Genomic DNA, 23,946 nt, shown 5'->3' on the forward strand with positions numbered 1-23,946 from the left:
GCGACTTGCAAGGGGCACTGGAGCTGGAAGACCAAGACTCAGGTGCCCCTTGAGCCTGTTTTATTTTAGAATGTATTTTTCAGAAAAGTTGTTTGATTTCTTTTTTTATTTTATTTTTTTTACATTTTTGGTAATCCTGTACAGTAGGTGGCGGAATGCACATTAAATTGAGAGATCGCCAATATACCATCGAAGAAGAAGAATGCTACAAACCAAAAATACTGTGTAGGCGCGTGTGGGTTCCAGGCCATTGCAAATGCTAATCTAAACAAAAATGGCGGCCTGTGTCATTCGTCGGACCTTGTTGTCCACGGTTAATAAATATAATAGAAAACACGCCATCAGTGTACTAAATGTCGATTTAAACAGTAGACAAACTCCGAATATGACGCGTTTATCAGGTAGCTTGTTCAACGTCCAACAGAAACGGTTGATGTCGTCAAGGTAAGTTAGATATTAGCTAGTTAACTCGCTACGGCTGGTAGCTCACGTTTGTTAGCTAACTAATTTAGCCTGACCGACTGGCAGTTAGCTGTAACAGTTGTTACTGTCCTGCGTCTGTTTTAAAACAAAACCACCAAAAGCTGGTTATAGTACCCTTTCATTAATAGCATTGTTAGCTAGCTAGTTACTTGTTTTTAGCTAGCTAACGTTAGATCGGTAGGTTAACTAGTTAGCTGGTTAGCGAACGCAGGTTGTTTTGACTACAGAATCTACTGCACGTCAAGGTCAAGTTCCCAATTACTGTCATTGCATCCTTTGTATCATAGTAACTTCGTTAATTACAATACTTGCCTGGAAACCCGACGTTGAATGGCATTGGATTCTACTTCGGGTAGAAATTAACGTTTGAATCAGGAAGGTGTCAGCCAGCATGTTAAATACAATTATATTTTAATGTACTTTATCGGTTGTCCGTGCGGTTGGTCCTTTTGGCTGTAAAAATGTGAGACACTATATCCACAGGAAAGTATAATTACGTTTCAAAGCGCTGGTTGTGTTTTCAGATTTCTATCACCTGAAGTATGTGAGGACGAAGAAAATAAATAAATTCAGGACTTGTCCGCATACTTGCTGAGCTCGTGCACGGGTTTATGGTTCTTTGCATGCGTCAGGTGATAGTAATCGGAATGCACTACCAGCGCTTTTTTTATTTTATAATTTTACCTTTTATTTAACTAGGCAAGTCAGTTAAGAACGAATTCTTATTTACAATGGCGGAACAGTGAGTTAACTGCCTTGTTCAGGGGCACAACGACAGATTTTTACCTTGTCAGCTCATGGGTTTGATCTAGCAACATTTTGGTTACTGGTCCAACGCTCTAACCACTAGGCTACATATACTTACTTCCCTGTAGATATATTGTCTCATGCCTCCTGCCAAAAGGACCAACCGCAGAACAACCGGTAAAGAATGTAAAAATGTAAGTGTATTCAACATTCTGGTTTGTAGAGGTCGTGAAAGGAAACTTTCCTGATTCAAACACAAATGTCTGCCAATGTCAACATCTGGCCAATGGCAAGAATCGGGTCATAAACAAGTTATTTAGCACCAGGTTCCTCACAAACATGCGGTGCGCATCAGGAGAGGGGCTGTAACTAATCCAGCTGCACCCCAACCCCATTACGAACAACTCTACTCACCTGCCAAAAGAGGCAGGCTATCCCTGGCCAACCGAAGATCTGCGGCGCTATGGCATCATTACATTTAGGGGTATTCTGATTAAGAGGTGTTATGTCATAATCCCACAGATGGTAGCTTCGCACTATTGGCTCCTCAAATACATAACAGCTAGCAATCTAACTGTTAGTCCTTGATCAGGATGCTTTTTTCCATTACACAAGTCTTTGAATTAAGGTGTTTTTTGATGCTGCACATTAACACGCATTGCCTGCTGTACTGAGTCATAGCGTTTTGGCACACAAGGGGTCGCTAAAAACTCAAGAAAAGCCCATTGGGCCTCAAGTACCAGAATGCTAACAAAATTAGCACAAACTAATGCTGGTAACAAATGAAAACGAACAAACTAATTGCAAAGGCAGGCAAATCCAGCTCATAAAGTTATACAAACATAACTAGTAGCTACCAAATGTCATTTTCAACCAGTGTGGACATTTACAAGAAAATGTGAATGAGGGAAATTGTGTAAATGAGAAGTTGTGGTACATGCTTTTCTGAAGGAAGATCAACATATGTACATGGAGCAGAGGGAAAATAAACACTTGTACTAAGCACGGGAAAAATGGCAACTGTACAGAACTCATCCAGAACTCTTTGACTTCTGTCAGAAAGCAGTTATAAGATATCTGATGGCTAACGTAGTATGTAGTGGATTGCATACAAGTGTAACTTCCATCACCTCATGTGCGTCGCACAGATTCCCGATACATATAGAACGCTATGGATTATTTTATTCTATTTACAAACAAGCACGTATCTGGCTCAACTGTTCTGGGGAACTATGGTAAGCTTCATAATGTGACAAGTGAAATGAAGAACGCAATCTGCTTTATCTCCTAATGTATTGCACAAGTTGACTGCAGGTAATACATTAAAAAGTAGCTAAAAATATTCACATTTGTTAACTTCAAATAAATAGTTTTGACAGTATTGAAAAACCATCCCGTGGATTTTTACAAATACCCCCGTATATGGTATACTAGTATGCATCAAATTGTTTGCATAGACGGCTTGACAGATATGGTAGCAGAAGGTGAATGGTGAACTTTTGTTGCACACACATCCACATTATGTTGTGTACCATTTTGCGCAATGACTCTGTCTGTGTGTTCAAGGTGTAAGGACCTTTGATATACCTTCTTTATAGGGTTGGGATTACGATTGGTCTAATAGTTCTGTAACTAGTATTACAGTACTATATCCCTAATCCATTCACCCAAACACAGTCATAGACTTGTGGGCCGAATGTTATATTTGACTCTACTGTCATGTCATTCTAATAGGAAAAAGCGGACTTGATGGAAACTCTGTCCATTGGTCCTGCGTTTCTCACCTTAGTTCTAGCCTTCACATCAGCAATGCTGAGTGCAGGCTGAACCAATTTAGAAGGCATACTCACTGATTTCTCAGTGTAACCCGCCACACTCAATCCATAGGCAAAGCCAATGATTTGCGGGCAGACATTAGAAAATAGGTTATACTAATCTGACTCGGCAGATAGTTGATACCTCAATATTCCATAAAATTTAGTGACCGGTCTAATAGTAAAGTAACACTAGTTACAGTACTATTTCCCTCATCACGCAGCCCCAACACAGTGATACACTGGTGGGCAGTCAAGACATTCCCTACTGTACTGACAGTGTCAAACAGAGGTCATGTCAAACGTCTCTCTCCTTGAAAAAAGAGCAGACCTAATGGGAACCCCGCCCAATAGCCCTACATCCTTAACTCAAGTTCTCCCTTCAGCAACGCTGAGTACAGAAAGAGCTAGACGACATGTCTAACAGGTAGAATTTGATAAAAGGAGACGATGACGACCACGACGCCGCTGCACAAATATCCTCTACCCGTGTTCCTCTGAAAAGGACCGTAGACGCTGCTACTCCACGGGTGGAGTGGGCTCTTATGCCCTGAGGCAATGGCCACCTTGCCACCTCATAAGCCGTCTCAATGCCTTCGCAAAGCCAATGAGACAGCGGTCTACCAAGTGTACTAGCACCGTGACACCCAAACAGCTGAGGCATCGACCTAATCATCGCCGTGCTCTGCACTTAGCACGCCAAGGTGCGCACCGGGCACAGGCGAAGCCTCTCTCTCTGCTCTGTGTGGAGGAGGAGGAGAAGGCCCACAGCTTAACGGTCTGTGACCTATATGAGCTCTTGATAACCTTTGGCATTAATGCCGGATTAGGATGTAACACCGCTCTGTTCAGATCACCATTAATGGCAAGGCAGTCGGGTCTCGTCAAAAGAGCACACAAATCACTGATGCGCTTGGCCGTAGTCAAAGCAAGCAACAGTGCCGTCGTAACTTTTGCCCAAAGTAAACTGCCTGTTACCCAGGCCCAGAAGCTAGGATATGCATGTACTTGGTAGCATTGGATAGAAAATACTCTGAAGTTTCTAAAAACTGTTAAAATAATGTCTGTGAATATAACAGTACTGATATGGCAGGCGAAAACCCGAGGACAATCCATCCAGGAAGTGGATTTTTTTTTGATGCGAGTGGTTTTTCCATTGTAATTGGTAAGGGCCCAGATTGCAGTTCATATGGCTTCCACTAGATGTCAACAGTCTTTAGACATGGTTTCAGGCTTGTTTTCTGAAAAACGACAAAGAAAAATGCCTTTTGGTTAGGGGACTGGGGAAGCATGCCGTACTGGATTGCGTCACTGCGCGCCCTTCGTTCTTTTTCCTTTCTTTTGAATACTCTGTCCGGTTTAAATATGATTGATTATTTAGATAATTGACACCTTGAGGATTAGTTATAGACATCGTTTGACATGTTTCGACGCAGTTTACCGGTACTATTAGGGTGTATTCGTCTGCATGTTTTGATCGCCTTTGAGCCAGTTGATTACTGAACAAAACTGAGTTTTTGGGATATAAAGAAGGACTTTATTGAACAAAAGGACAATTTATGTTCCTGGGACCCTTGTGATTGCAACCAGATGATCTTCAAAGGTAAGTGATTTATTTTATTGCTATTTCTGACTTTCGTGGCTCTGCTTGGTTGGAAAATGTTAGTATGCTTTTGTAAACGGGGCACTGTCCTCAAATAATCGCATGTTATGCTTTCACCGTAAAGCCTTTTTGAAATCTGACAAAGCGGCTGGATTAACAAGAAGTTAATATTTTAACCGATGTATAACACTTGAATTTTCATGAATGTTTATTACTATTTCTGTCGTTTGAATTTGGCGCTCTGCAATTCCACCGGATGTTGTCGATGTGGGTCGCTAGCGACCTGTGCCAAAGAAGTTTTAATAGAACTTCTTTAGGGGGATTTGATTGTGGCTCGAACGGCGTCTCGCAGAGCGCCTCGAGTACCAAAGTTAAATCCCACTGGGGCAGCATGGCTCTAGGCATTGGCCTAAGTCGCTGCGTTTTCAATAGAAACCGTTTCCCTAGAGGGTGACAAGACGTTGTCTCTGCCAAACCCTCATGACAAGCTGAAATCGCTGCCGCGAACACCTTAATGGTGGTGGGTGAGCGCTGCTTGTCAAACATGAACTGTAGAGCGAGTTTCTCTTGTGACAAAGTCTATTGGAATCCATTCTTTACTCGACAAACATGTTGGCTCCTCAATAGCACGAAAGTGCTGTTTGAATGAATGCTTACGAGCGTGCTGCTGCCTACCACCGCTCAGTCAGACTGCTATATCAAATCATAGTCTTATAATATAATAAGCACAGAAATACGACTTTGGTGATTTAATATGGTCGAATCCGGAAACTATCATTTCGAAAACAAAACTTTTATTATTTCAGTGAATTACGGAACTGTTCGGTATTTCATCTAACGGGTGGCATCCCTAAGTCTAAATATTCTTGTTACATTGCACAACCTTCAATGTTATGTCATAATTGCGTAAAATTCTGGAAAATTAGTTCGCAATGAGCCAGGCAGCCCAAACTGTTGCATATACCCTGACTCTGCGTGCAATGAACGCAAGAGAAATGACAACATTTCACCTGGTTAATATTGCCTGCTAAACTGGATTAGTAGTTATAACTAGTGATTATGATTGTTTTTTTTATAAGATAAGTTTAATGCTAGCTAGCAATTTACCTTGGCTTCTACTGCATTCGCGTAACAGGCAGGCTACTCGTGGAGTGCAAAGGTTAGAGCGTTGGACTAGTTAACTATACTGTTGCAAGATTGGAACCCCTGAGCTGACAAGGTGTAAATCTGTAGTTCTGCACCTGAACAAGGCAGTTAACCTCACCGTTCCTAGGCCGTCATTGAAAATAAGAATGTGTTCTTAACTGACTTGCCTAGTTCAATAAAGGTATTTTTATTTTATTTTTTTTAAATAACGGAAATCGGCGCCCCAAAATGCTCGATTTCCGATTGTTATGAAAACTTGAAATCGGCCCTATTTAATCGGTCGACCTCTAGTATAAACCAGGTCTACTGCTACATCTATTCAATTATGGCATTCTACGATTTGTGTTCATTTGCATCACTGTTAATTACATACTTTTATTTTGAAGGCTAACTGCAAAGTCCACTATTGTGGCTAATCCTTATTGTGGGTAGCTTCACATAGATGGGTCCAACCACCATTCTTCAAATAAGAACTGTCTTGTGAATTAGGTTTATTTTACTCGATGACAACTAGCTGTATAGTTAGCTAGCTAACTATAGCTACTGTAACAGATTGTCATTTTGCTATGTTTTTGGAGAATAACATTTGTAACGGAGCAGCTAGATAGCTTTTTTTATGACCAGCACTGTAGATGCGCAAGACAGCAATACCAGCATCATAGCATACGTATCGTTGTGACATGAAATACGAGTGATGGTGTAATAAATACGTAATAAATTTATGAATGCACTAAATTGATGTGCAGTCATATTCAGGTCCTGATTGGTCATCAAGCTTATTTGACACGTCAAAGGGAAAGGGGGATACCTAGTCGGTGTTATTTGACGTGTCTTTTTTGACACGCAAAGACGCGTTCCATAGCCATGAGTGTACAAAACATCAGGAACACCTGCTCTTTCCATGAGACTGACCAGGTGGAAGCTATGATCCCTTATTGATGTCACTTGTTAATACCCCCTACTTTTTCAAACATTCTGTTAAAAATCGCGCAACATTTCAGCGTCCTGCTACTCATGCCAGGAATATAGTATATGCATATGATTAGTATGTGTGGATAGAAAACACTCTGAAGTTTCTAAAACTGGTTAAATCACGGCTGTGACTATAACAGAGCGTGTGTTTCATCGAAAAGCGCAAGACAAACTGGTCACTGAAAGCTGAAAATAATATCCATGCGCCACTTGCATGTATTGTTTAAAGGACACCAAATTAAATATGGACACGGATGCAATTCCTACAGCTTCCACACGATGTCGCCATTGTCGTCATTTTCCTGAGTTATTTCTTGGGAAAACAAAGGAGAGGGATTCCATTTCTTCCGGTCTCCGACAGGATGTTTTGGAGGAGAGTTTTCCGACCATGATTTCAAGACGTGGAGCTATTGAATACACATCGTGATCATTTTGATAGATTATAAACGTTTACTAATACCTAAAGTTGGATTACAAAAGTATTTCGAAGTGTTTTGTGAAAGTTTATCGTCAACTTTTTTTAATTTAAAAAAATGACGCAGCGTTTTGAAACAATGTTTTTTTCTGAATTACACAGTTTCCATAGATGGCTATTTTGGGTATATAGTATATATGGATCGATTTAATCGAAAAAAAGACCCAATAGTGATGTTTATGGGGCATATAGGAGTGCCAAGAAAGAAGCTCGTCAAAGGTAATGAATGTTTTATATTTTATTTCTGCGTTTTTGTGTAGCGCCGGCTACGCTAATTATTTTGTTTACGTCGCCTTCAGGCATTTTGGGGTGTTGCATGCTATCAGTTAATAGCTTCTCATGCTTTCGCCGAAAAGCATTTTAAAAATCTGATTCACAACGAGTGTAGCTTTAATTCAATATCCTGCATGTGTATTTTAATGAACGTTTGAGTTTTAACGAGTACATTTAGCATTTAGCGTAGCGCATTTGCATTTCCAGGTGCCTACTTGAGACGTCTGCGTCTCAAGTAGGATCAAGAGGTTAAATCCACTTCAATCAGCGCAGATGAAGGATTTTTCAGCCTTGAGACATGGACTGTGTATGTGTGCCATTCGAAGGGTGAATGGGCAATATGTGCCTTTTTGAACGGGGTATGGTAGTAGGTGCCAGGAGCACAGGTTTGTGTTAAGAACTGTGTTGCTGCCGGGTTTTTCACGCTCTACAGTTTCCCGTGTGTCTCATGAATGGTGCACCACCTAAAGGACAACCTGCCAACAACACCACTCTGGAAGCATTGGAGTCAACATGGGTAAGCATCCCTGTGGAATGCTTTCGACACCTTGTAGAGACCATGCCCCGATGAATTGTGGCTGTTCTGAGGGCAAAAGAGGGTGCAACTCAATATTAGGAAGGAGTTCCTAATGTTTTGTTCACTAGGTGTATGTGCAAGTCAGGTAGATAGAACGTTTAGGCAACACTGATGAAATGAGACAATGATTGACACACTATTACAGTTTTCCACTGTTGATGGGAGCCCAAAAGTTAGGCCACACCAGTAACCTTGTCAATGCAATAAGGTGTGAGCTTCTTTGGACCAATGCCAGTACCTTGAAAGCAAGCTGTTTTTTTGGGGGGGATCATTGTCAGGGCAGCAATACACACATACTATCTCTAGTCACCTTTAGTCTTCAGGTTTACGTAACTACTCAGAACAAAAATATAAACGCAACATGTAGAAGTGTTGGTTTCATGAGCTGAAATTAAAAATCCCTGAAATGTGTCTGCATCCCTGTTAGTGAGCATTTCTCCTTTGCCAATACAAACATCCACCTGACAGGTGTGGCATTTTTTTACATTTATTTTTATTTCACCTTTATTTAACCAGGTAGGCAAGTTGAGAACAAGTTCTCATTTACAATTGCGACCTGGCCAAGATAAAGCAAAGCAGTTCGACACATACAACAACAGAGTTACACATGGAGTAAAACAAACATACAGTAGAAAAACAAGTATATATACAATGTGAGCAAATGAGGTGAGATAAGGTAGGTAAAGGCAAAAAAAAAAGTAAATACAATATAGCAAGTAAAACACTGGAATGGTAGATTTGCAGTGGAAGAATGTGCAAAGTAGAGAGATAATGGGGTGCAAAATAAATACAGTAGGGGGAGAGGTAGTTTGTGCTAAATTATAGATGGGCTATGTACAGGTGCAGTAATCTGTGAGCTGCTCTGACAGCTGGTGCTTAAAGCTAGTGAGGGAGATAAGTGTTTCCAGTTTTCAGAGATTTTTGTAGTTCGTTCCAGTCATTGGCAGCAGAGAACTGGAAGCTGGGAGGTGTTCTTATTCTCCATGGACTTTAGTGTTCCAGGACTTTTGAGTTTGTGTTGCAGGAAGCAAATTTCTGCTTGATAAACTAGCATTGGCTTTTCTAACTGCCTGTGTATATTGGTTTCTAGCTTCCCTGAAAAGCTGCATATCACGGGGGCTGTTCGATGCTAATGCGGAACGCCATAGGATGTTTTTGTGTTGGTTAAGGGCAGTTAGGTCTGGGGAGAACCAAGGGCAAAATCTGTTCCTGGTTCTAAATTTCTTGAATGGGGCATGCTTATTTAAGATGGTGAGGAAGTCATTTTTTTTTTAAATAACCAGGCATCCTCTACTGACGGGATGAGGTCAATATCCTTCCAGGATACCCCGGCCAGGTCGATTAGAAAGGCCTACTCGCTGAAGTGTTTCAGGGAGCGTTTGACAGTGATGAGTGGAGGTTGTTTGACCGATGACCCATTAGGGATGCAGGCAATGAGGAAGTGATCGCTGAGATCTTGGTTGAAAACAGCAGAGGTGTATTTAGAGGGCAAGTTGGTTAGGATGATACCGTGTTTACTGCTTTGTGGTGGTACCTGGTAGGTTCATTGATAATTTGTGTGAGATTGAGGGCATCAAGCTTAGATTGTAGGATGGCTGGGGTGTTAACTTCTTATGGTATAGGGGACGCTTGCATCCCACTTGGGGAAAAAAAACAGGGAAAATGCAGCGCGGCAAATTCAAATAATGATATAAAATCAAACATTCATTAAATCACACATGTAAGATACTCAATTAAAGTTACACGCGTTGTGAATCCAGCCAACATGTCAGATTTAAAAGCTTTTCGGCGAAAGCATTAAGAAGCTATTATCTGATGATAGCACAATGTCAATAAAGAAGGTAGCATATTTCAAACCTGCAGGCGCTACACAAAACGCTGAAATAAAATATAAAACATGCATTACCTTTGACGAGCTTCTTTTGTTGGCACTCCAATATGTACTATAAACATCACAATTGGTCCTTTTTTTTCTGATTAATTCCGTCCATATATACCCAAAATGTCCATTTTATAAAGCGCGTTTGAGCCAGAAAAAAACAGCTTACAAAAACACAACGTCACTACAAAACATTTCAAAAGTTGCCTATAAACTTTGCCAAAATATTTCAAACTACTTTTGTAATACAACTTTAGCTATTTTTAAACGTTAATAATCGATCAAATTGTAGATGGGGCCCTCTGTATTCAAAACAGTAAGTAAACAAACCATGCTCCTTTTTACGTCTTGCACAACTCTCAATAGTGTAACGTAAATCAGTTCACATATGCTGTCCAGAGCACAGCTGGGGCAGAGGGAGGTCTTTAGCAGGCGGCAAAGGCTAGACTTCTTTTTTAGAGTGGTGGATTTTTAAAAGTAGAAGTTCAAATTGTTTGGGTACACACCTGGATAATAGGACAGAACTCTGCAGGCTATCTCTGCAGTAGATTGCAACAATGCCCCATTTGGCTGTTCTAACTTGTCTGAAAATGTTGTAGTTAGGGATGAAGATTTCAGGGCCTGCATTAAACACACAGAATTTAAATTCTATCATTGTATTTTTTTATTTATTTAACTAGGCAAATCCGTTAAGAACATTATTTTATATATATGGTTGGGTTGTGTATCGGAGGACTATATATATATATATATATATATATATATATATTACACATACATACATACACATACATACACACACATTTTGTAATTTTTGTACCCCTTTTTCTCTCCAATTTCGTGGTATCCAATTGTTTAGTAGCTACTATCTTGTCTCATCGCTACAACTCCCATACGGGCTCGGGAGAGACGAAGGTTGAAAGTCATGCGTCCTCCGATACACAACCCAACCAAGCCGCACTGCTTCTTAACACAGCGCGCATCCAACCCGGAAGCCAGCCGCACCAATGTGTCGGAGGAAACACTGTGCACCTGGCAACCTTGGTTAGCGCGCACTGCGCCCGGCCTGCCACAGGAGTCGCTGGTGCGCGATGAGACAAGGATAACCCTACCGGCCTAACCCGGACGACGCTAGGCCAATTGTGCGTCGCCCCACGGACCTCCCGGTCGCGGCCGGTTATGACGATAAGAGCATTCTTATTTACAATGACTGCATACCCTAGCCAAACCCTAACCCGGACGACGCTGGTCCAATTGTGCGCCTCCCTATGGGACTCCCAAACACGTCCGGTTGTGATACAGCCTGGAATCGAACCAGGGTCTGTAGTGACTCTTCTAGCACTGAAATTCAGTGCCTTGGACCGCTGCGTCACTCGGGTATCGGCATGGAGCATAGCCAGATAACATACAGTAGGTCAACTCATATTCTGTTCATCATATGTTTCTTTAGACCTGACTAAAATAATGGATTTGAGATGGAGTATATCAAATTGATTTATATCACTATATGCAGCGAGTATTCCTGGAGATGCTAAACGTGTTTATGTTAATTAACGGTCAATTACGGTGAGACTGGCAGTCTTTTTGCATGACAATAACCGGCTGACACAATGTAATGTCTGCCTCAGCCCTACTTGAGTCTGCTTATTTTATTGTTCTCCACTCCACTGGTTTTAGTGACATGATCCCCTATGCAATGAACAAATCACGCCTGCAATTAAGACACTGTCAACAACTTGATCAATAATTGGCTGAGGGAGTTACATGGATAACTTTGGAAGGACAAGTCATGACATAAGTCAGTGTCTGTCTTGTAACTTGTTCTTCTCCTAACGTCTTGATTTGCTTTGTCCTACAGGCCAGAGGGGAAGGTGCTGGAGACAGTAGGAGTGTTTGAGGCTCCCAAACAGCAGGGGAAATATGAAACAGGACAGGTGAGAGGGTCTCCAACCACAACTTGATATTTCACTCCACATTAGAGACTAACAATTTTACATGGGGTTTCCCCAGGGATCTGCCTTAGGGCCATAGCAATAAAATTACTAATTATATAGCTAATTCAATTTCTATGATAAGCAAAATACTTTGCCAACCTGGCAGGGTTTTCTATTTAATCAACTGTTATACTCACTGCCAAGCTATTCCACACACAGCCTTAAGTTTGTCTGCCTCTCTCCCCAGTTATTCTTGCACAGTGTGTTTGGCTACAGGGGGATCGTGCTCTTCCCCTGGCACGCCCGCCTCTACGACCGTGACGTCATTCCTGCGACGGAGAGGTGATGACACCACCTCACACGGTCACCCATGTCTCCACAACACCTGTCTGCTTAGCGTGCTTTCCACTGTCTGGAATACCACCCTATTCCCTATATAGAGCACTACTTTTGTAGTCCACTAGACCTACAGTGGGGCAAAAAAGTATTTAGTCAGCCACCAATTGTGCAAGTTCTCCCACTTAAAAATATGAGAGAGGCCTGTAATTTTCATCATAGGTACACTTCAACTATGACAGACAAAATGAGGGAAAAAAATCCAGAAAATCACATTGTAGGATTTTTAATGAATTTATTTGCAAATTATGGTGGAAAATAAGTATTTGGTCACCTACAAACAAGCAAGATTTCTGGCTCTCACAGACCTGTAACTTCTTCTTTAAGAGGCTCCTCTGTCCTCCACTCGTTACCTGTATTAATGGAACCTGTTTGAACTTGTTATCAGTATAAAAGATACCTGTCCACAACCTCAAACAGTCACACTCCAAACTCCACTATGGCCAAGACCAAAGAGCTGTCAAAGGACACCAGAAACAAAATTGTAGACCTGCACCAGGCTGGGAAGGCTAAGCAGCTTGGTTTGAAGAAATCAACTGTGGGAGCAATTATTAGGAAATGGAAGACATACAAGACCACTGATAATCTCCCTCGATCTGGGGCTCCACGCAAGATCTCACCCCGTGGGGTCAAAATGATCACAAGAACGGTGAGCAAAGATCCCAGAATCACACGGGGGGACCTAGTGAATGACCTGCAGAGAGCTGGGCTGGGACCAGAGTAACAAAGCCTACCATCGGTAAAACACTACGCCGCCAGGGACTCAAATCCTGCAGTGCCAGACGTGTCCCCCTGCTTAAGCCAGTACATGTCCAGGCCAGTCTGAAGTTTGCTAGAGAGCATTTGGATGATTCAGAAGAAGATTGGGAGAAAGTCATATGGTCGGATGAAATCAAAATATAACTTTTTGGTAAAACCTCAACTCGTCGTGTTTGGAGGACAAAGAATGCTGAGTTGCATCCAAAGAACACCATACCTACTGTGAAGCATGGGGGTGGAAACATCATGCTTTGGGGCTGTTTTTCTGCAAAGGGACCAGGACGACTGGAGGGAGTTGAAAGTCTGTGTTGCCCAGCAACAGCCCCAAAACATAACTGCTCTAGAGGAGATCTGCATGGAGGAATGGGCGAAAATACCAGCAACAGTGTGTGAAAACCTTGTGAAGACTTACAGAAAACGTTTGACCTCTGTCATTGCCAACAAAGGGTATATAACAAAGTATTGAGAAACTTTTGTTATTGACCAAATACTTATTTTCCACCATAATTTGCAAATTAATTAATTAAAAATCCTTCAATGTGATTTTCTGGATTTTTTTTCTCATTTTGTCTGTCATAGTTGAAGTGTACCTATGATGAAAATTACAGTCCTCATATTTTTAAGTGGGAGAACTTGCACAATTGGTGGCTGACTAAATACTTTTTTGCCCCACTGTATATAATGAGTAGGGTGCTATATCCAATGTAGCCATAAGATCCAAACATGTCACAGGCAGTTTGTAATGGAAATGGATTGGTTTGGAAGTGGTCTAGCTCTTGTTGGACTGGTTATTCTTCATTGACACCTTTCCTCTGCTTGCTTTCTGCCCCCAGCAAGCCTACGGAACCCCCTGGGGCACACCGGTCCAAAGAGGTGAAAGGGAAAACTCACACATACTATCAGGTTCTGATAGACACCAGGGACTGTCCCCACATTGTGAGTATCTGACCCAAAGGTTGTCAACTACCTCCACTGGTACTCTGACTTGGTTCTGCATTGTCTGTTAGGGATGGGAATTGCCAGGGACCTCATGATGTGATATTATCGTTCTATATGTATTGTGACTCAATATTGTGATTTGGTGTTCCAAACATATTGCTCACTACATGTCTGCTGCAGAGAGATGAGGGAGCATGAGAAAACAAGTTATCAGTTAGGGAAATTAAAATGCTTTAAACACGTTGGCTCACTATTTAAAGAGCTAGAGAAGAAGCTAGAGAATTTTAAAAAATACTTGCATTTTGGCCCAGGTACACCTGACTAGTGCAAACAATACTACTTTTAAAAAAATTATCTTCTTATAGATACTTGGAATCTCAAATCAATTTCGTAGAAAAATAATATTGAGACGTGTAACGAGATTCCCCCCATCACTATTGTCTAAATCACACACCGCAAAATTATGGTAACTTTCCCCAAAACTCCTAGGTTTTCCACAAACCCTGGTTCTTCTGATTTTGCGACCCTAATTGTCTCCTTATAAATGGTCTGTGTCGGTCAGTCTCAGAGATCACAGACTGAGGCGGTGACGTTTCTGGCCAATCACGATGACAGCAGGGCGCTTTATGCCATTCCAGGTGAGTCAGATGTATTTTAAGTGTTGCTAATACTTAGTTACTGTCGCACAAAGGAATTAATGCACTGAGCTAACTCTCGTTCTCACTCTCTCAGGGCTGGACTATGTGAGTCATGAAGACATCCTGCCCTACAACTCCACAGACCAGGTCCCCATTCAGCATGAGCTGTTTGAGCGTTTCCTCCAGTTCAATGCCTCCAAAGGTACTACAAACCAAAAGGCTTTTTGAGTGTATTCAGTCAGTTAGCCAGTAAACGTAATGCGTATGTATGAATGAGAACTTGTTGGCAGGTAAATCCCAAAGTTTAAAATGTGACCGTTGCTCTGTGACCCGTTCTCCAGTTCCCCCATTCATACCACGAGACACGCTGCAGGCGTGGCAGGAGAAGAACCACCCATGGCTGGAGCTGTCGGACGTGCACCGCGAGACCACGGAGAACATCCGCGTTACTGTTATTCCCTTCTACATGGGCATGAGGGTACGCCCCCACACCACTTCTCTAAGGGAATAAAGAATCAGGGTCACGTTTTGTGGAAGAAATTTAATGAATAGAGCTGACGTGATTCCCTTTCTAGATGTCAGAGGCATGTTGTTCTACATAACATACAGTGAGCTCCAAAGTATTGGGACAGTTAATTTTTTTGTTTTGGCTCTTCTCCAGCACTTTGGATTTGAAATGATGTGATGACTATGAGATTAAAGTGAAGACCTTTTAGGGTATTTTAATCCATAGCAGGTCAACTGTTTAGAAATTACAACTATTTTTGTACATAGTTCCGCCATTTTAGGGGAACAAATGAATTAGAACAAATGCACTTGTGTGTATTAAAGTAGTAACAAGTTTAGTATTTGGTCCCATATTCCTTGAACCCAATGATTACATCAAGCTTGTGACTCTACAAACTTGTTGGCGGCATTGGTTTATTTTGGGTGTTTCAGATTATATAGTTCCCAATAGAAATTAATGGTAAATAACATTGTCATTTTGGAGTCACTTTTATTGTAAATAAGAATACAATATTTCTATGCTACCATGATTACGAATACTACTGAATGAATGATGAGTGAGTGAGAAAGACCATGTACAAAAAGGGCTGTAATTTCTTAACTGTTCACCCGATATGGATGAAAATACCCCCAAATTAAAGCTGACAGTCTGCACTTTAACCTCAACGTCATTGTATAATTTGGCGTACAGAGTCAAAACAACGTGTAACTGTCCCAATACTTTTAGAGCTCACTGTATTTCTATCTGGTTCCACAACTCCGCCCTGCTGAATGTGCCCCAGTCATGATTAGAACCTGTTTGTACTTTTGCTTATGTATGTCATTTTCTCTGTCAGGAAGCCCAGAATTCCCACGTATATTGGGTAAGTCAAAGAAGCTGCCACTGATGACTGTAGCCTAGCGACTGTTGTTACTGTGTGCTAGCAAACTGTCAGATATGAGGAAACAATTATATTCACTTCAATCCATTTCATGGTGTTCTTTAGGCTAAAAACAGTGATATTTGGGTGGTGCTGTCATTATTTTTTTGAATCTCTGAATCTAGCTACAATTTTAGCCATACAAGCTAGCTTCCCATTCCCATAGAAACCGCCAATTGTGCCGACGTACCTGCATACTACTGTAGTCAGTGTGCATCCAAAATGCCATGCTATTCTTTTTGGAGTGTACTACTTTGACCAGAGCCTCATGGGCCCTGGTAAAAAGTAGTGCACTACATAGGAAATAGGGTGGCATTTCAGACGCGCCCAGAGTGGTTTCCGTTGGCTCACTGCTCGGTGTGTGTGTGTGTCAGTGGCGGTACTGTATCCGTCTGGAGAACATGGGGGAGGAGGTGGTGCAACTGAGGGAGAGACACTGGAGGATCTTCAGCCTCTCAGGCACTTTGGAGACGGTCCGTGGCAGAGGAGTGGTGGGACGGGTGAGTCTCGGCTGCTTTCAATTCATCTTTCCTGATTCCTCACATCCTTTCCTTTTCAAAATCTATTGGAGAAGGTCAAAAAAAGTGTGGTAAAGACTTGTCTACCAAATGATACCCCCTCACTGTGTGTAGGAGCCAGTGTTGTCTGAAGAGCAGCCTGCCTTCCAGTACAGCAGTCACGTCTCACTGCAGGCACCCAGCGGGCACATGTGGTGAGTCTTGCAAAGAAACGCACACACGCACTGTGAAACACCTGCCCATTGTCAAAAAGTAGACACTTTGTACCAGCAGAACACGTATGGCAGAATGTCACACAAGTGGTGACCATGTTTTGTTCCTCCTGGTCCAAGTAACCTACTATGATGGCAGGGTTTATTTCCACCCTAATATGAATACTAGCCTAATCAACATAATAGACAATATGTGCCATATAGCAAACATCATGCAGAATTCAAACATCACGCAGAATTGTAAAATGGTTCATTAGGTGCCAAACAGAAGAAAAATGTACTGAAAGTACCTCAACTTTCACCCTATCTGGACAATGCAATGCCAGATTCCCCCAATGTTACCCGAATTCTGCAAACCTAGTAGAGACTAGTATGGTTGAGCTTTAGCAGCACGTAGTTCGGACTCTTGTCTTTATGGAAACTGACATTGGCTACTGCATTGTGTGTGTGTGTGTGTGAGAGCTATCTCTCTTTTCAATCATCCTAATATGGAATTTCAAGTATGGGTCTGAGCTCCAATGAACAAACACACTTTGTTTGTGGTTAATACGCTCTGAAAACTTCCTCAAGTTTTCTGACTTGTGATATCGGGCAATTTATTTACCTAATTTGACCAGGTTTGCCCACTCTGTGCCAGGTTTGTTGTATTAGTCGATGAGGGACACGCTGTGCGTGTGTATATGTAAGTAAATTGCTATGTTTGTGTAGCATACTGTAGAAGCATGGATATTGTCAGTGGAAACAGTAGTAGTCAAATGACCCTAGTCATAGTAGAAGCTGAAGTAGGCTAATTGTAGGAGCAGTAGTAGTTGAAGTAGAATACTTGGGAAGCTAGTAGTAAAAAATGAGTCATAGCAGTACTACTGTAGGACTCTGGACTGGGCAGCGGCTGGGCAGGGCAGAAGGGGCTCGGACTCTGACGGTGCCTGTCGTTGTCTTTTGACCCCTGCAGGGGTTCCTATCGGCTCGAGAGGCCCAACGGCACCTTCTTCGATGTCCGCATCCCTCCCTTTTCCCTCGAAAGCAAGAAAGACGATACACCCAACGGCTTCCTGCCCGGCCCTTTCACCTCACTGGCCTGAGTCGTGCCATGCCATCCTCCAAAGTGCCCCACTGCTCCACCCACACTCATATCACCCCCTTCAAAGCCTGCCCCTGTCCTGCTCACCACCCATTCTCTTCTCCACATAGGCTGTACCACCTAATCAACAACTGTAGCCCCTCCTGCCCACACAAATGCACTAGACTCTTGGATCGATGTCAAGACTAAGTCATTGGGAAGTGTGAATGTGACTCTATGCCAAACCTTGCAGAGAGCCCTGTGGAGCTAAGCATTGTGCACATACCCGGGGACTACCTTGTCTGCACTACATCTACAGTGGCACTTCAATAGTGACCTTTGCTTTGGTAGCACATGGCAGTGTGGTCAAGACAGGTGCAGACTGTGGTTCTCTAATGAAAAGTAGTCTACCCAACATTTAGTCAGCCACCTAGACGAGTCAATACTCTTAAATTGCTTCATTTTCTCCTCCAGTCTCCTGCCCTTCAGTATAACTCCTATGGCTTAAAGAGCTAGGTTTCTGCCATCCTGTTTTTCACCAGTCATATGCAGGGCAGGCTCAGCAGTGGATGAGGAAAGGAAACCATCAGACTATTCTGACTTTTGCATCTATTCCAGAATGATAAGACTTTTAGACACTTGAAACCATTAGGCCTAATACTGTTAGACTATTTTTAACTAGGCCAGTGCCGGTTTGACTGTGAAAAGGACAAACCGAGTAGAAGCTCAGGCTGAGAGGAACACAAACATGGTATTCAGTATCCTACTGAGCGACCCGTTCTGTTTTTGGATCATCTCTTTACATTTCCAATGGTACGTTAATTTAAAAGAAAATGTTATTTGAGTCTGTGCTCTGACACGTTTCCCCAGACATTTTAAGTCCATTTCTCGCCAAGCCATAGTGAATCAATAAGTATAACTCATTGTGAATGAAACACTTATCTATTATGTTTTGTCCATCAACAACATACTGTGTGTACACAAATGAAGAAGAGCAGTTGACTGTTTGCAATGAGGAACATGAGTATAGTGTTTTTATTTGAACATCATAGCACCTATAATAGTCTGTTGCTTAACATCTTCCTAAACACCGCTCATAGTAGACCTACTTCCAAAAAGAACCGAGGTGACTACATAATCTGTGTTTTCTACTCCCTGTCAGTGCTGTATTTATCAGGACCTCAACCCTCTAACACAGAGGCAGCAAAGCTAATTATAATCATGCTGCTTTGTTTATCACATGAGCTGTTAAAGGGGAAGTTCAGTATTTTACAACTTAATGTTAAATGGTTCCTCACCCTGAAAGTATGCTGCATGACCCTATCGCTTCCATTTTTGTGTTGGCTGTTTAAAGAATTTAACCAGGGATTATAGTTTCTCCTGGGCCAGAGACTACTTTCAAGATTTAACATTAAGTTGTAAAATATTGTACATCCCCTTATAATGATGGAATCCGCATTAGGGGTAACAGCCCACTGTCTGCCCCAGCACCTTTTTTTGTTTTGTTGATGAAACGGAGGTGAGGTGCGTCAAACTGTTTGTTCATTTGTAGTAACTTTTTTGTTGTAATATCCAAAACAAATGTGGCAGATTCACAATTAAGGATTCCCGCTTTAATTTGTGCTGCTATGATATGATCACAGCTAATTCACTGCTGATCAAATAGCCAGTCACTAATCATAGATGCTCAATTACTAGATTGTTCAATCAATGGCAGACATTTGAAGTTGTTGTCAATGTGTTACTGTATATCTAGTAATTTCATGGTGATTTAAGTATTCATGCTCATCTTTTTGGCACTTTCCTGTTTCTCCAGTAAAGGCAAGGCACTGCCACACAGTGACCACAACTGAGGTCACACGTGTATATTTCTTAATGTTAATTTATACTTTAGCGTGTGTGTATATATGTGTATATATAAACAATTTTATGTGACGGAATCAGTTTTGTATAGCATTAATGTGGCTGAAGTGACACTGATTAGTCAATGCATTTGAATGGAAATGTCAAATTTGTGTTACTGTGACTGGCTAAATGAATCAGTGACTGGATTTGTGGACTTCAGTTTGGGAATCCTAAATAAACGCTTCTGTGAATCATTGAAATTGTTCCGTCCATCACTATCTGAGTCTACTCCCATTTTAATCTGCATGCATTAGGGGCGGACTGGGACCACAAATCAGGCATTTCTGATAGTCATTATTTTATTGAGGACCATTTGGAGCCAGTATCTGAAAAGGGACAGGAGCCAAATGCTCATTCTGTGCAAAAATCATAATGTTAATTAACAGGCAGATGGGCCCGGCTGCCACTTTTGCTCATTTTACAAATGTTTTCCCCCAAAATTAGACCTGCTCACTTTTGTCTACTCTTTTTCATTTGTTCTGCATTACATCCACTAGCAGGTCCTGATGTGAGGATGGCACTGTGGCCAAAACAGTTGATAACACTCAACTTAATAATTATTATTTTTATGTTGAATGATCAACAGCATTTTTGACTCAGGATTCACACATGGAAACATGCTTTGTTGGCACTGGCAGAATAGATCCCTTTTAGCTTTTCGGTGAGATGTTACTGTCTAAGTCTGAAAGACTAGCCAGCATGCTGTGCTAGATACTGTATTTCTGTGGCTAGTGGTACAGGCTACTACAGTCTAGTACAGGGATGGGCAATTCCAGTCCTCGAGGGCCTGATTGGTGTCAGTTTTGTCCCAGCTAACACACCTGACTCCAATAATCACCTAATCATGATCTTCAGTTTAGAATGAAATGTGCAATCAGCTGTTTTTGCTAGCGATGGAGGAAAGTGACATCAATCAGGCCCTCGAGGACTGGAGTTACCTACCCTTGGTCTAGTACCTCAGCAAAACTTTTCATAGCACAGGGACTGAAGCTATTTCCCCTGAGTGAGTGGGCGAAAGAGAATGCTCTGCCATATCCTTGTTGAATTCAATTGTTTTTTGAAAATCTTTTTTTTTTTTTTTCTGCGCCTGCTGATTGGTATTTTCTGCCTTCTGCAGGGGGACTTTTACTTGCCAACGGGCTCATGGCGGTGCCATGTTCGAGGTGGCCATCCCCTCCTTCTCCCTGGAGAGCCACGGCCGTAGGGACAGCCCCTACTCCTTCCTCTTCTGAGAGAGGGGCGGAAAGAGAGAGAGAGACTGTCTGCTGGGAGAGATGACTGCTACATAGGCTGCCAATACTGGCTCCTCTTCTTTATGGTGGAAATGGTTCACCCCCCACATTTGTATTTTATCTCTTCTCCTCAGGGACTTTATTTACGCTTTCACCTTTAAGGCAATCCTTTATGCATGCAGCCAGAGGTCTGATATTAGACAAGTTACACACCTCACACTGAGGTTGTGTAAAGCGGTTAAAGACATGTGGTGGCACATTGGCGACTAAGTATTTTAATTGTTTTGTACCTCACACTTTGGGCTGGATGTCTCAATGTGTAGGTCATCCTTGTATAATCAATGCACAGAATTACTGTCTTACCTCAATTAGCCACGAAATCCTGAGTTTGAAAGAGCTGATCTTCCAGAAAAACATTTTCCCCCACGTGGCCCAGCCCCCTAACAATTTGAGTTCTAGCCAATGAGTTTCAGCCCCTCGCCAGAGTGTTGCTATTTGAGTGACGGCTAGCAAGATGGACATGCAGCCGAGCGTGAGGGAGCAAAGACGACGTGCACGTGGTGCCTTCAGAAAGTATTCACACCCCTTGAATTAATTTAACTAGGCAAGTCAGTTTAAAACTTAAAATGATGGCCAAACCCGGATGATGCTGGGCCAATTGTGCACCGCCCTATGGGACACCCAATCACGGCCGGCTGTGATACAGCCTGGATTTGAACGAAGGACTAGTGACGTCTCTTGCCCTGAGATGCAGTGCCTTAAACCGCTATGCCACTCAGTACAGAGATGGGGTAGTCATTTACACTGAAATTTGTTCAAATATTTTACTGAGTGACAGTTCATTTAAAGGAAATCAGTCAATTGAAATGAATGTATTAGGCCCTAATCTATGGATTTCACATGACTGGGAATACAGATTGGTTGTGCAAACTCACAGTTCCATCAGCTGTCTGGGTGGCAGGTCTCAGATGATCCTGCTGGTGAAGAAGCCGGATGTGGAGGTCCTGGGCTGGCGTGGTTATTCGTGGTCTGCAGTTGTGAGGCCAGTTCGACTTAATGCCAAATTCTCTAAAATGACGGAGTCAGCTTATGGTAGAGAAATTCTGGAAACGGGTCTGGTGGATATTCCTGCTGTCAGCATGCAAATTGCATGGGTAACAACTGCACATTTTAGTGTGTTGTTGGCCCCAGCACAAGGTGCACCTGTGTAATGATCATGCTGCTTAATCAGCTTCTTGATGTGCAACACCAGTCAGGTGGATGGATTATCTTGGCAACGGAGAAATGCCCACTAACCGGTATGTAAACGACATTTGAGAGAGAGACGCTTTTTCTGCATATGGAAATTATCTGGAATCTTTTATTTCAGCTCATGAAACATGGGACCAACAATTTTACATGTTGCATTTATATGTTTGTTTAGGTATAAAAATTGTGTTAAGCACAGAGTGAGTCTTGTAACTTATCATGTGACTTGTTAAGCACATCCTGAACTTATGTAGGCATAACATAACAAGGGTTGAATACTTATTCAGCTTTTCATAAAAAAAATGATTCCACTTTGACATTGTGTGTAGGTCAGTGACACAATCTCAATTTAATCAAAACAAATTCAGTCTGTAAAACAATGTGGAGAAAGTCAAGGGCTGTGACTACTTTCTGAAGACGCTGTTATATACGCGTGTTACCTTATTATACGCTACTACTCAGACACTTTTTAAAATGATGATTAGAATTTATGGTTTTCAAAAGATTCATACCACACTTTTTTTGTTTTAACACTCAAATCACTTCTACATAGCTCTGTTTACATTTATCTAGCATATATGAAAGTTTTTTTTTTTTTTTTATCTTTTCAACTATTTTATTTCACTAACTACAATTTTGGACAAGATGAGCACACTTTCAATTTCTTTTCTGTTCCTTCAGTGGGCCTCCTTTATCTCTAACCTGCCTCTCTCACTGACTACTTGACTCCTGCAGTATACTCTCCAACATGTATTTTAACAGTAAAAATATATTTCTTGCTCAGTGATATTAAAGCTAGAGTTCTTAATAGTGAAACTGTCACATCTGCCTGATATTACAACAAAGTTACTGCAAACAGCCTCACCTCTCCGGACATCATTGCACGTGCAATAGAACACTACTGTATGTAGTTTTGTTATTATTACGATGCACGACTCTCCCCCAGCTCTGCTTCGTCAACAAAACAATGGCCGTGTGGCGGACAGTGGTGCTGTTTCACCATACTGTGAATTCTATCTTTAAGATGGTTAAGAACCAATGGAAAGAAATCATGGGTTTGAGAACTATAGCTGTTTTAAAATTGTATGTGATGTTTGCAGCATGGGAGTGCATGTGGCTGCATCCTGTTACATGGGAAATTGCCTCTTCACTTTGAATGTCATCAGGGATAATTAATTGACCGTGTTGACAGTCTGTATTAGGTAATAGTTATCTCGGAAAATATTCGGAATCATCCGTGAGCGCTGGCCTCCGGACAACTTTTCGTACATCTGCCCACAAGAAATTAAGAATTAGTCTGAATATTTTAAAGGGTCATAATGAGAAAACATTACATTATGTTATCAAGTACCCAGAGCACTTATAAACTTAACTAGTGTTTTAAATATACATTTGTTCTTATGACTTGGGTGATGTGGGCAGTTTGACTACCCTCCTAGGTTACAGCTTGTAGGGTATGCGACTGGTTCAAAGCCTCCAGTACGCTCACACCATTTTTATCTGGTAACTGTTGTACACTGCAGTGTAACAGACAAATATTAGATGCCTTTTAAAAACTGGTGTTATGTATTTATTTTCATATTGTGAACAGACGACATGGCATGTGAAACTTGGCCCTATTTCTCCTTCACGCTATATACAGGATAGCTCTGAATGGGATTTATAGCAATTCTGTAACTAATAAACATGTCAAAGTGACTTCATATCTG

The 23,946-nt window shown here is 41.7% G+C and overlaps 1 protein-coding gene across 2 annotated transcripts; it reads left to right on the plus strand.

Annotated features, from left to right (window-relative positions):
* On the plus strand, positions 1–23,935 carry LOC139418098 (polymerase delta-interacting protein 2-like). Of its 2 annotated transcripts, none has more exons than XM_071167280.1 (11): positions 1–444; positions 11,828–11,903; positions 12,151–12,245; positions 13,892–13,994; positions 14,560–14,635; positions 14,730–14,837; positions 14,977–15,113; positions 15,979–16,005; positions 16,437–16,562; positions 16,695–16,774; positions 17,745–19,957. In XM_071167280.1, exons 1-11 carry the CDS (start codon positions 275–277, stop codon positions 17,872–17,874), a joined length of 1,128 nt encoding a protein of 375 aa, XP_071023381.1. In that variant the 5' UTR covers positions 1–274; the 3' UTR covers positions 17,875–19,957. The 2 variants fall into 2 exon arrangements, with proteins under 2 accessions (XP_071023381.1, XP_071023380.1); XM_071167279.1 differs by lacking the exon at positions 17,745–19,957 and adding an exon at positions 20,875–23,935 and having other exon boundaries at positions 172–444.
* The last annotated feature ends 11 nt before the right edge of the window (positions 23,936–23,946 follow it).

This window comes from Oncorhynchus clarkii, chromosome 10, assembly GCF_045791955.1.
Source record: "Oncorhynchus clarkii lewisi isolate Uvic-CL-2024 chromosome 10, UVic_Ocla_1.0, whole genome shotgun sequence".
Lineage (NCBI taxonomy): Eukaryota > Metazoa > Chordata > Actinopteri > Salmoniformes > Salmonidae > Oncorhynchus > Oncorhynchus clarkii.